Genomic DNA, 12817 nt, shown 5'->3' with positions numbered 1-12817 from the left:
TGTATACATATGTATATGTATATATATGTATATGTGTATATATATATATATATATATATATATATATATATATATATATGCATATATGTATACAGTATGTATATATATGCATATATATACATATAAAGAGATATATATATATATATTTATATATCTATACAGTATATATATATATATATATATATATATATATATATATATATATATATATATATATATATATATATATATATATGTATGTGTATATATATATATATATATATATATATATATATATATATGTATGTGTATATATATATATATATATATATATATATATATATATATGTATATGTATATATATATATATATATATATATATATATATATACAGGTATATATATATATATATATTTATATATTTATATATATATCTATACAGTATATATGTGCATATATATACACATATATACATACATATACACATGTATATACATATATACATAGGTATATATGTATATATTTATATATATATATATACACATATTTATATATGTATAAAGTATATATATGTAATATGTATACAGTATATATATGCATATATATGTATACATATATACGTATAAAGATATATATATATATTTATATATCTTTACAGTATATATATGCATAAATATACACATATACATATACTTATCTATAGATATACACACACACATATATATATATATATATATATATATATATATATATATATATATATATATATATATATATATATATATATATATATATGTATGTGTGGGGGAAAAAATCACAAGACTATTTCATCTCTACAGGCCTGTTTCATGAGGGGGGTACCCTCAATCGTCAGGAGATTTTAATTTTTTAATTTATATATATATATATATATATATATATATATATATATATATATATATATATATATATATATATATATATATATATAAGACAAAATGTCATTCAAAACACAAATATCCACTGAAGTGGACGCTGACTCTCAGGAAGTGACAGCGCACAGTATTTATGTACAGTATGAGCATGTTGCCATGACAACCGGTGGCTATAAAGCGATGCAGTGTTGTCAAAGATGAGCTAAAAGACACAAATATGAATCGTCTGTCCTTTGCTTCTACTGTATGTTCTATGAGTAGTACAAGCAGAACGTCTCATTCCGCTGCTCAAGAGTTCGTCCACAATAACTCCCGGAAGCTCCGCCCCCTCCACGCCGTCAGCTCGGACTCACTCGGCCTCGCTCGCCGCCGGCGCCTGGCGGTGGCGCCGGTGAGCAGTTCATGGGGTAGCGGCGACAGCGTCCGCCGCGTGATGACGCTACACGCCCAGGAGCACGCCCGTAAAGTCGGAGCCGCTCTGGACCGTGACGGCGGCGCCGGCGGCGTTGTCCACGAAAATGGAGGTGTACTGGCCGGCCTGCAGGGGGCAGCGCAGTTATTAGCAGAGGCCAGGTGTCTTCTGAGTGGGCGTGGTCTGAAGCCGGTGTTGGACTCACCTGGAGCTCCAGGAGTCCGTGAACACTCACGCTGAAGACCCTGCTGTTACTTTCCAAGCCCACGATGGTCTCCAACGAGCTGCAAGACACCACAAATGGCATATTTATTTTTACATTTTTTACAACAAGGTTATTTGTTGAACTTCAACAATAATTTGGAGTGTGTATAAAAAAAATGTCATCCTCAAACTTCCTATTTTGGGAACTTGCAGACCTGCAGTGTGAACTCAAGAGAGCGTGGCAAGAACACTTAAGGACTGAGCTAATTGTCAGGAATACGCCTGTTATTGAGCTTTGTTTAAGAGGGGACAGACAGACGGAGAATATAGACAACGAAATAGCAAATGACGACATCAACAACCTGAAAAAGCAATACAAAAAAGACAATAATAAAGCCAACACCATCAGCTAAGCTAGTGTGTGGTTTTGCTTCATTTAAGAGGGGACTGACGGACAGAATATAGAGAACAACATGACAAAGGATGACAACAACAACGACCGAAAACACAATATAAAAAAGACAATAAAAAAAACCCAACACCACCAGCTAGTGTGTGGCTTAGCTTCAGTTAAGAGGGGACAGAGGGACAGAGAATATAAAATAATAAAATGACAAAGGACGACAACAACAACCATGAATAACAAGATAAAAAAGTCAATAAAAAAGCCAACACCACCGGCTAAGCTAGGGTGTGGTTTTGCTTCATTTAAGAGGGGACAGACGGACAGAATATAGAGGACAAAATGACAAAGGATGACAACAACAACGACTGAGAACACAATATAGAAAAGACAATAAAAAAAACCAACAACAACCGAGAAAACAATATAAACAAGACAATAAAAACAGATATTTTCAGCTATTATGTGGTTTAGCTTCACTTAAGAGGGGACAGAGGGACAGAGAATATAAAAGAACAAAATGACAAAGGACGACAACAACAACCATGAATAACAAAATCAATACATTTGATAAACAAGTCAACACCACCAGCTAGTGTGTGGTTTAGCTTCAGTTAAGAGGGGACAGAGAGACAGAGAATATAAAGAACAAAATGACAAAAAATGACAACATCAACAAACGTGAAAAAACTATAAACAAGAAAATAAAATCAGATATTTCCAGCTATTGTGTGCTTTAGCTTCAGTTAAGAGGGGACAGAGAATATAAAAGAACAAAATGACAAAGGACGACAACAACAACAACCATGAATAACACGATTTTTAAAAAGTCAATAAAAAGTCAACACCACCAGCTAGTTTGTGGTTTAGCTTCAGTTAAGAGGGGACAGAGGGACAGAGAATATAAAGAACAAAATGACAAAAGACGACAACAACAAGAACCGAGAAAACAATATAAACAAGACATTAAAAACAGATATTTTCAGCTATTATGTGGTTTAGCTTCAGTTAAGAGGGGACAGAGGGACAGAGAATATAAAAGAACAAAATGACAAAGGACGACAACAACAAACATGAATAACAAGATAAAAAAGTCAATAAAAAAGCCAACACCACCGGCGAGTGTGCGGTTTAACTTCAGTTAAGAGGGGACAGAGAATATAAAGAACAACATGCCAAAGGACGAGAACAACAACAACCATGAATAACAAGATTTAAAAAAAAGGAAATACAAAAGCCAACACCACCAGCTAGTTTGTGGTTTTGCTTCAGTTAAGAGGGGACAGAGAATATAAAGAACAAAATGACAAAAGGCGACAACAACAACAACAACCGAAAAAACAATACAAACAAGACAATAAAAACAGATATTTTCAGCTATTATGTGGTTTAGCTTCAGTTAAGAGGGGACAGAGGGACAGAGAATATAAAGAACAAAATGACAAAGGACAACAACAACAAACATGAATAACAAGATAAACAAAATCAATAAAAAAGCCAACACCACCGGCTAGTGTGTGGTTTAGCTTCAGTTAAGAGGGGACAGAGAGACAGAAAATACAGAGAACAAAATAACAAAGGACGACAACAACCTGAAAAAGCAATAAAAGAAAGTCAATAAAAAGCCAACACCACCAGTGAGTGTGCGGTTTAACTTCAGTTAAGAGGGGACAGAGAATTTAAAGAACAAAATGCCAAAGGACGACAACAACAACAACCATGAATAACAAGATTAAAAAAAAAAGGAAATACAAAAGCCAACACCACCAGCTAGTTTGTGGTTTTGCTTCAGTTAAGAGGGGACAGAGGGACAGAGAATATAAAGAACAAAATGACAAAGGGCGACAACAACAACAACCGAAAAAAACAATACAAACAAGACAATAAAAACAGATATTTTCAGCTATTATGTGGTTTAGCTTCAGTTAAGAGGGGACAGAGGGACAGAGAATATAAAAGAACAAAATGACAAAGGACGACAACAACAAACATGAATAAAAAGATTAAAAAAAATCAATAAAAAAGCCAACACCACCGGCTAGTGTGTGGTTTAACTTCAGTTAAGAGGGGACAGAGAATATAAAGAACAAAATGCCAAAGGACGAGAACAACCACAACCATGAATAACAAGATTTAAAAAAAAGTAAATACAAAAGCCAACACCACCAGCTAGTTTGTGGTTTTGCTTCAGTTAAGAGGGGACAGAGGGACAGAGAATATAAAGAACAAAATGACAAAGGACGACAACAACAACAACCGAAAAAACAATATAAACAAGAAAATAAAAACAGATATTTTCAGCTATTATGTGGTTTAGCTTCAGTTAAGAGGGGACAAAGGGACAGAGAATATAAAAGAACAAAATGACAAAGGACGACAACAACAACAACCATGAATAACAAGATAAAAAAAAGTAAATAAAAAAGCCAACACCACCAGCTCGTTTGTGGTTTAGCTTCAGTTAAGAGGGGACAGAGAATATAAAGAACAAAATGACAAAGGACGACAACAACAACAACCGAAAAAACAATATAAACAAGACAATAAAAACAGATATTTCCAGCTATTGTGTGATTGAGTTTCAGTTAAGAGGGGACAGAGGGACAGAGAATGTAAATAACAAAATGACAAATAACAACAACAACAACAACCATGAATAACAAGATAAAACAAAGCCAATAAAACAGCCAACACAACCAGCTAGTGTGTGCTTTAGCTTCAGTTAAGAGGGGACAGAGAGACAGAAAATACAGAGAACAAAATGACAAAGAACAACAACAACAACAACCATAACAAAGTAAAAAAAGTTATTTAAAAAAACAACACCACAACCTAGTGTGTGGTTCAGTTTCATTTAGGAAGGGACAGAGAGACAAAGAGTATAAAGAACAAAATGACAAAGAACAACAACAACAACAACAACCATAACTAAGTAAAAAAAGTCAATAAAAAGCCAACACCACCACCTAGTGTGTGGTTTAGTTTCATTTAGGAGGGGACAGAGAGACAAAGAGTATAAAGAACAAAATGGTAAAGGACGACAGCAACTGGGAAAAAACAGTATAAAAAAACAGCATAAAAAACAGTATAAAACAGTATAAAAACAGTATAAAAAGTATAAAAAACAGTATAAAAACAGTATAAAAACAGTATAAAAAACAGTATAAAAACAGTATAAAAAATGGTATAAAAAACAGTATAAAAAACAGTATTAAAAAAGTATAAAAAACTGCATAAAAACAGTATAAAAACAGTATTAAAAAAGTATAGAAAAACAGTATTAAAAAACAGTATAAAAACAGTATAAAAACAGTATAAAAAAGTATAAAAAAACAGTATTAAAAAAACAGTATTAAAAAATTGTATAAAAAACACTATAAAAACAGTATAAAACAGTATAAAAAAGTATAAAAAACAGTATACAAAACAGTATAAAAACAGTATAAAAACAGTATAAAGAAACAGTATAAAAAAACAGTATAAAAAACAGTATAAAACACAGTATAAAAAACAGTATACAAAACAGACATTGCCAGTTTGTTTCATTTATCATCACAGTTTGTAAAAATAGGGAAAGAATTTGATCAAGATCTTCAGGAAAACACTCAACTTTGTGTGTGACATTGACACACTTGACCTTGGTAACTTCTCATGTTAGTTAGCAACATAGCTGAAACAGTTATGGACCCATTTTCATTCAACTTTTGAGGAAATGTCAGAAATGGGATAAGGAGCAACTGATTAGACGTCCGAGGTGAACCAGGACCTTTCCTATCATGTTGACGGCTCAAAATGCCTGCACACTTAATAATAAAGCATTCATGATGGCCACAGCTTGACCCCGGAACAGACTATTTACATTACTGCGGTTCTTACGTGTATCTGTGGCACTGCGACTCGATGCAGACGAGAACACGGATGTTGTCCCGGGCCTTCAGTTGGCTCTTGCTTCTCTTCACCTCGCTGTGGTCTGCAAACAATGTGCAATGGTAAATGGTAAATAAAACCAGAACACAATGATTTGCAAATCATGTGAATTGCATGTGAATATCAAAATGTTAACAACGATAAAATCATCATAGTACAAATGTTTTTTGACAGCACAAATTTAGCACAAACTTTTGGGACAAGTTTGGTGAGATTTGTACAATTAGGGGGTGGGTATGAATAATTAAACGTTGCTAAAATTAAAACCATAATAGTACGAATGTTTTTTTGACAGCACACACGAGCACAAATGTAGCACAAACTTTTGAGGACAAGTTTGGTAAGATTTGGACAAAATGGGGAGGCTGCGTGTGAATATCAAAATGTTCATAACGATAAAATCATAATAGTACTAATGTTTTTTTTGACAGCACAAGTTTTACACAAATGTAGCACAAACTTGTGGGACAAGTTTGGTGAGATTTAGACAATTTAGGGGTGGGTATAATTAACGTTAATAACATTAAAACCATAACAATATGAATGTTTCTTTTCCGACAGCATACACAAGCACAAATGTAGCACAAAATTTTAGGACAAGTTTGGTGAGATTTGGACAAGATGCATGTGAATATCAAAATGTTAACAGCGCTAAAATTATAATAGTCATAATGTTTTTTCGTGACAGCACAAATGTAGCACAAATGTTTGGGACAAGTTTGGAGGGCTGTGGGTGAATAAAAAAAATATTGATGAGATTAAAATAATGTTAGCACAAATTATTTTTTGACAGCACAAATGTAGCACAAACGCTTTTTGTGACATGTTTAGAGCGTTTTGACGACGTAAGGAGGCTGTGTGTAAGAAAATTAATATTAATAAGATTACAACCATAATAGTATTAGTTTTATTGACACCACAAACCAGCACAAATGTAGCACAAACGTTTTTGTGACAAGTTTAGAGAGATTTGGACGACATGAGGAGGCTGCGTGTAAATAATTAAATATTAATAACATTGCAACAATAATAGTAGGTTATTTTTGACAGCACAAACCAGCACAAATGTAGCACAAATTAAGTTTGGTGAGATTTGGACGAGATGGGGGGGCTGCATGTGAATATCAAAATGTTAATAACAATAAAACCATAATAGTACTAATGTTTTTTTGACAGCACAAATGAAGCACAAATGTTTAGGACAAGTTTGGAGGGCTGTGGGTGAATAAAAAAAACATTAACGGGATTAAAATGCAATTCTTTTTTTTGACAGCACAAACGTTTTTTTGACAAGTTTAGATAGATTTGGACGACATGAGGAGGCTGCGTGTAAATAAATAAATATTAATAACATTACAACCATAATAGTATTAATGTTTTTTTGACAGCACAAATGTAGCACAAACTTTTGGGACAAGTTTATAAAGAGTTGGACGACATGAGGAGGCTGCGTGTCAATAATTAAATATTAATAACATTACAACCATAATAGTAGTAATTTTTTTGACATCACAAACCAACACAAATGTAGCACAAACGTTTTTGACAAGTTTGGTGATATTTGGACACGATGGGGGGGAATGTAGAAGAGGGGCTGTGTGTGAATATTAAAATATTAATAACTTTAAAACCATAATAGTACTAATGTTTTTGACAGCACAAATGTAGCACAAATGTTTGAGAAAAGTTTGGCGAGATTTGGACAAGATGGGGGGGCTGTATGTAAATATCAAAATGTTATTAACGATAAAATTATAATAGTACGAATGTTTTTTGACAGCACAAATTTAGCACAAACTTTTGGGACAAGTTTGGTGAGATTTGGACAATTAGGGGGTGGGTATGAGTAATTAAAAGTTGCTAAAATTAAAACCATAGTAGTATGAATGTTTTTTGACAGCACACACGAGCACAAATGTAGCACAAACTTTTGGGGACAAGTTTGGTAAGATTTGGATAAGATGGGGAGGCTGTATGTGAATATCAAAATGATAATAACAATAAAATCATAATAGTACAAATGATTTTTTTGACAGCACAAATTTAACACAAATGTAGCACAAACTATTGGGACAAGTTTGGTGAGATTTGGACTATTAAGGGGTGGGTATGAATAACGTTAATAACATTAAAACCATAACAGTACAAATGTTTTTTTCCCCCGACAGCACACACAAGCACAAATGTAGCACAACATTTTAGGACAAGTTTGGTGAGATTCGGATTCGGGGGGCTGCATGTGAATATCAAAATGTTAATAACGATAAAACCATAATAGTACTAATGTTTTTTTGACAGCACAAATGAAGCACAAACGTTTAGGACAAGTTTGGAGGGCTGTGGGTGAATTAAAAAAAAACATTAATGGGATTAAAATGCAATTCTTTTTTTGACAGCACAAATGCAGCACAAACGTTTTTGTGACAAGTTTAGATAGATTTGGACGACATGAGGAGGCTGCGTGTAAATAAATAAATATGAATAACATTACAACCATAATAGTATTAATGTTTTTTTGACAGCACAAATCAGCACAAATGTAGCACAAACTTTTGGGACAAGTTTATAAAGATTTGGACGACATGAGGAGGCTGCGTGTCAATAATTAAATATTAATAACATTACAACCATAATAGTGGTAATTTTTTTGACATCACAAACCAGCACACATGTAGCACAAACGTTTTTGAGAAGTTTGGTGATATTTGGACACGATGGGGGAATGTAGAAGAGGGGCTGTGTGTGAATATTAAAATATTAATAACCTTAAAACCATAATAGTACTAATGTTTTTGACAGCACAAATGTAGCACAAATGTTTGAGACAAGTTTGGCAAGATTTGGACAAGATGGGGGAGGGGGGCTGCATGTGAATATCAAAATGTTAATAACGATAAAATCATAATAGTACGAATGTTTTTTGACAGCACAAATTTAGCACAAATTTAGCACAGACTTTTGGGACAAGTTTGGTGAGATTTGGACAATTAGGGGGTGGGTATGAGTAATTAAACGTTGCTAAAATTAAAACCATAATAGTACAAATGTTTTTTTGACAGCACACACGAGCACAAATGTAGCACAAACTTTTGGGGACAAGTTTGGTGAGATTTGGACAAGATGGGGAGGCTGCATGTGAATATCAAAATGTTTATAACGATAAAATCATAGTAGTACTAATGGTTTTTTTGACAGCACAAATTTAACACAAATGTAGCACAAACTTGTGGGAAAAGTTTGGCGAGATTTAGACAATTAAGGGGTGGGTATGAATAACGTTAATAACATCAAAAACCAAAATAGCATGAATGTTTTTTTTTCCGAGCACAAATGTAGCACAAAATTTTAGGACAAGTTTGGTGAGATTTGAACAAGATGCATGTGAATATCAAAATGTTAATAGTGCTAAAATTATAATAGTCATAATGTTTTTTCGTGACAGCACAAATGTAGCACAAATGTTTGGGACAAGTTTGGAGGGCTGTGAGTGAATAAAAACATTAATGAGATTAAAATCATGTTAGCACAAATTATTTTTTGACAGCACAAATGTAGCACAAACGTTTTTGTGACACGTTTAGAGAGATTTGGATGACGTGAGGAGGCTGTGTGTAAAAACTGAAATATTAATAACATTACAACCATAATAGTAGTATTTTTTTAGACGGCACAAATGTAGCACAAACGTTTTTGTGACACATTTAGAGAGATTTGGACAATATGGGGGGAATATTAAAATATGAATAAGCTTAAAACCATAATAGTACTAATGTTCTTTGACAGCACAAATGTTGCACAAATGTTTGGGACACGTTTAGTGAGATTTGGACAAGATGGGGTAGGGTGGGTGGCTGAGTTGATAGTTATTATATATCATATTAATTATAATAACTATCAATTGATTATTGACAGCACAAATGTAGCACAAACGTTTACGACAACTTTTGAGAGATTTGGACGATGTGGAGATGCTAATGGTAAAATGTTAGTAACATTACAACCTGAAGAATATTAATGTTTTTTTTTTATAGCACAAACGTAGCACAATTTTTGGGACAAGTTTGTTGATATTTGGACAAAATGGGTGGCTGCGTGTGGATATTAAAATGATAATAGCATTAAAATCCTAATAGCACTAATGTTTTTTTGACAGCACAAATGTAGCACATTTGTTTGGGATCCGTTTGGAGAGATTTTGTATACGGTGAGGAGGTGGTGTCAGAAAATGTATGCTAGAGTTACTTAAAAATAGCACAACTAATAAATGCACAAACAAAAACGGCACAAACATAGCACAAACGAGCGGCTGTGTTATTTAAATATTTGCAAGGAGGGCCAAGTTCACACATTTTCGAAAATACCGTCTTTATACTTGGGCTTTGTCGATCAAATGATATCAACATATATCCCGATGGAAACGTAATCAATATCAATTCGATATATATATATATATATTTTTTTTTTTTCGGTCGGAAGAAACCAGAAATGATGGGACCACAGCTAAACACTGAGCAAAGGGAGGGACACGCCACAGCCAATCACGTAACAGTATCTACCAAGTTTGGCGCCGTCTCGCTGTGGATTCTCTGCATGGAGTGAAAAGACAAACTGGGATATCTGGATGTATCAACTCAATAACAGAAACTTAGTTTTGTTGGCTTGAATGCAGACGGTGCAGCAACATCCTGGCACTTCTAATGTGTCGCTTTATAGAGTTGCTTCCCAAACTACTGAGTAGTGTTCTATAGTTTATACACTACTGCCATCTAGTGTCTGAAATCTGCAACTACCTTTAAATCTACTGCAATTATTTTACCACCTGGCGACCAGACTCCTTTTCCACTGATAAATAGCATCCTTGGTAAGTTGGAAATTGCATTTCTGTATTTATTGGCAGGCTTGAATAGGCCATCAAAATATCAATAATTATCGATATGGATCGATATAAAAAACATATATCGTGATACAGTTTTCAGCCATATCGCCCAACCTTACTATATCCTTCATGATTCATTTGAGCTTGCAACCAGTGTTGATTTCTACACTGCCCCCACATTTCACCATAACTAATTTCACTTTCCTTTTCTTTGACGCACTGCCATTTATTGCCGTGATTGGCTGAATCTTGATTTACCAACGTGGAGGTTAGCAGAGAACTGGTAGATCCCTGTGACGGGGGCCGTGAATCTCCCGGTGGACTGGTCCATGCCGGACCCTCTGAGGAAGGCTCCCTTCGCCAGCGGCTGAAAACACAACCAGAGCTCGTCAACAAAAACTGTGTGACACAGAGGGAACAGGAAAACGGTTTTAGAGGGGACAGACGGACAAAGAGTATGAGGAACAAAATGTCAAGGGACGACAACAATTGGGAAAAACAATATATAAGAAAATGCAAAAAACACAGACATCGCCAGCTAATGTGTGGTTTAGTTTCATTTAAGAGGGGACAGACAGACAAAGCATATAAAGAACAAAATGTCAAAGGACGACAACAACAATCGGGAAAAACAATACATATAAAAACGACAATAAAAACAGACATCGCCAGCTAATGTGTGGTTTAGTTTCATTTAAGAGGGGACAGACAGACAAAACGTATAAAGAACAAAATGTCAAAGGACGACAACAACAACAATTGGGAAAAACAATACATATAAATATGACAATAAAAACAGACATAGCCAGCTAATGTGTTGTTTAGTTTCATTTAAGAGGGGACAGACAGACAAAGAGTATAAAGAACACATTGTCATAGACGACAACAACAACAATCGGGAAAAATAATACATATAAAAACGACAATAAAAGTAGACATTGTCAGCTAATGTGTGGTTTAGTTTCATTTAAGAGGGGACAGACAGACAAAGAGTATAAACAACAAAATATTAAAGGACCACGACAACAACAACAATCGGGAAAAACAATTTATAAAAAAAGCAATAAAAACAGACATCGCCAGCTAATGTGTGGTTTAGTTTCATTTAAGAGGGGACATAAAGACAATGAGTATAAATAACAAAATATTAAAGGACGACGACAACAAAAACAATCTTGAAAACCAATTTATAAAAAAAGCAATAAAAACAAACATTGCCAGCTAATGTGTGGTTTAGTTTCATTTAAGAGGGGACAGACAGACAACGAGTATAAAGATAGATGGATAGATAGATATTGATTCCTTCAGGAGAGTTCCCTCAGGAACAAAATATCAAACGACGACAACAACAATAATCGGGAAAACAATATATAAGAAAATGCAATAAAAACAGACATCGCCAGCTAATGTGTGGTTTAGTTTCATTTAAGAGGGGACAGACAGACAACGAGTATGAAGAACAAAATGTTAAAAGACGACATTAACAACACTCGGGAAAAACAATATGTAAAAAAATGCAATAAAAACAGACATCGCCAGCTAATGTGTGGTTTAGTTTCATTTAAGAGGGGACAGACAGACAAAGAGTATGAAGAACACATTGTCAAAGGACGACAACAACAACAATCCTGAAAAACAATACATAAAAAAGGCAATAAAAACAAAAATTGCCAGCTAATATGTGGTTTAGTTTCACTTAAGAGGGGACAGACAGACAAAGAGTATAAATAACAAAATGTCAAAGGACGACAACAACTGGTGAAAAACAATATATAAAAAACACCAATAACAACAGACATTACCAGCTAATGTGTGGTTTAGTTTCATTTAAGAGGGGACAGACAAAGAATTTAAAGAACAAAATGTCAAAGGACGACAACAACATCAATCGGGAAAAACAATATTTTAAGAAAGGCAATTAAAACAGACATCGCCAGCTAATGTGTGGTTTAGTTTAATTTAAGAGGGGACAGACAGACAAAGTGTAAAAAGAACACATTGTCAAAGGACGACAACAACAACAATCGGGAAAAACAATATATAAATACGACAATAAAAACAAACATTGTCAGCTAATGTGTGGTTTAGTTTCATTTAAGAGG

At 34.0% G+C, this 12817-nt stretch overlaps 1 protein-coding gene across 1 annotated transcript in view; it reads right to left on the bottom strand.

Annotated features, from left to right (window-relative positions):
- Positions 1 to 964: 964 nt before the first annotated feature.
- The window catches only part of c1qtnf12 (C1q and TNF related 12), a 75008-nt gene continuing 63155 nt past the window's right edge, over positions 965 to 12817 (bottom strand). The window contains exons 5-8 of the mRNA XM_061972392.2: positions 10974 to 11082; positions 5789 to 5882; positions 1511 to 1589; positions 965 to 1431 (exon numbers count right to left, since the gene is read on the bottom strand). Coding sequence (XP_061828376.1) covers positions 1333 to 1431; positions 1511 to 1589; positions 5789 to 5882; positions 10974 to 11082 — 381 coding nt within the window. The 3' untranslated portion in view covers positions 965 to 1332. The remainder of the gene's footprint in view (positions 1432 to 1510; positions 1590 to 5788; positions 5883 to 10973; positions 11083 to 12817) is intronic.

This window comes from Nerophis lumbriciformis, linkage group LG01 (assembly GCF_033978685.3).
Source record: "Nerophis lumbriciformis linkage group LG01, RoL_Nlum_v2.1, whole genome shotgun sequence".
Classification (NCBI taxonomy): Eukaryota; Metazoa; Chordata; class Actinopteri; order Syngnathiformes; family Syngnathidae; genus Nerophis; species Nerophis lumbriciformis.
This window is presented reverse-complemented; position numbering and strand designations above follow the sequence as displayed.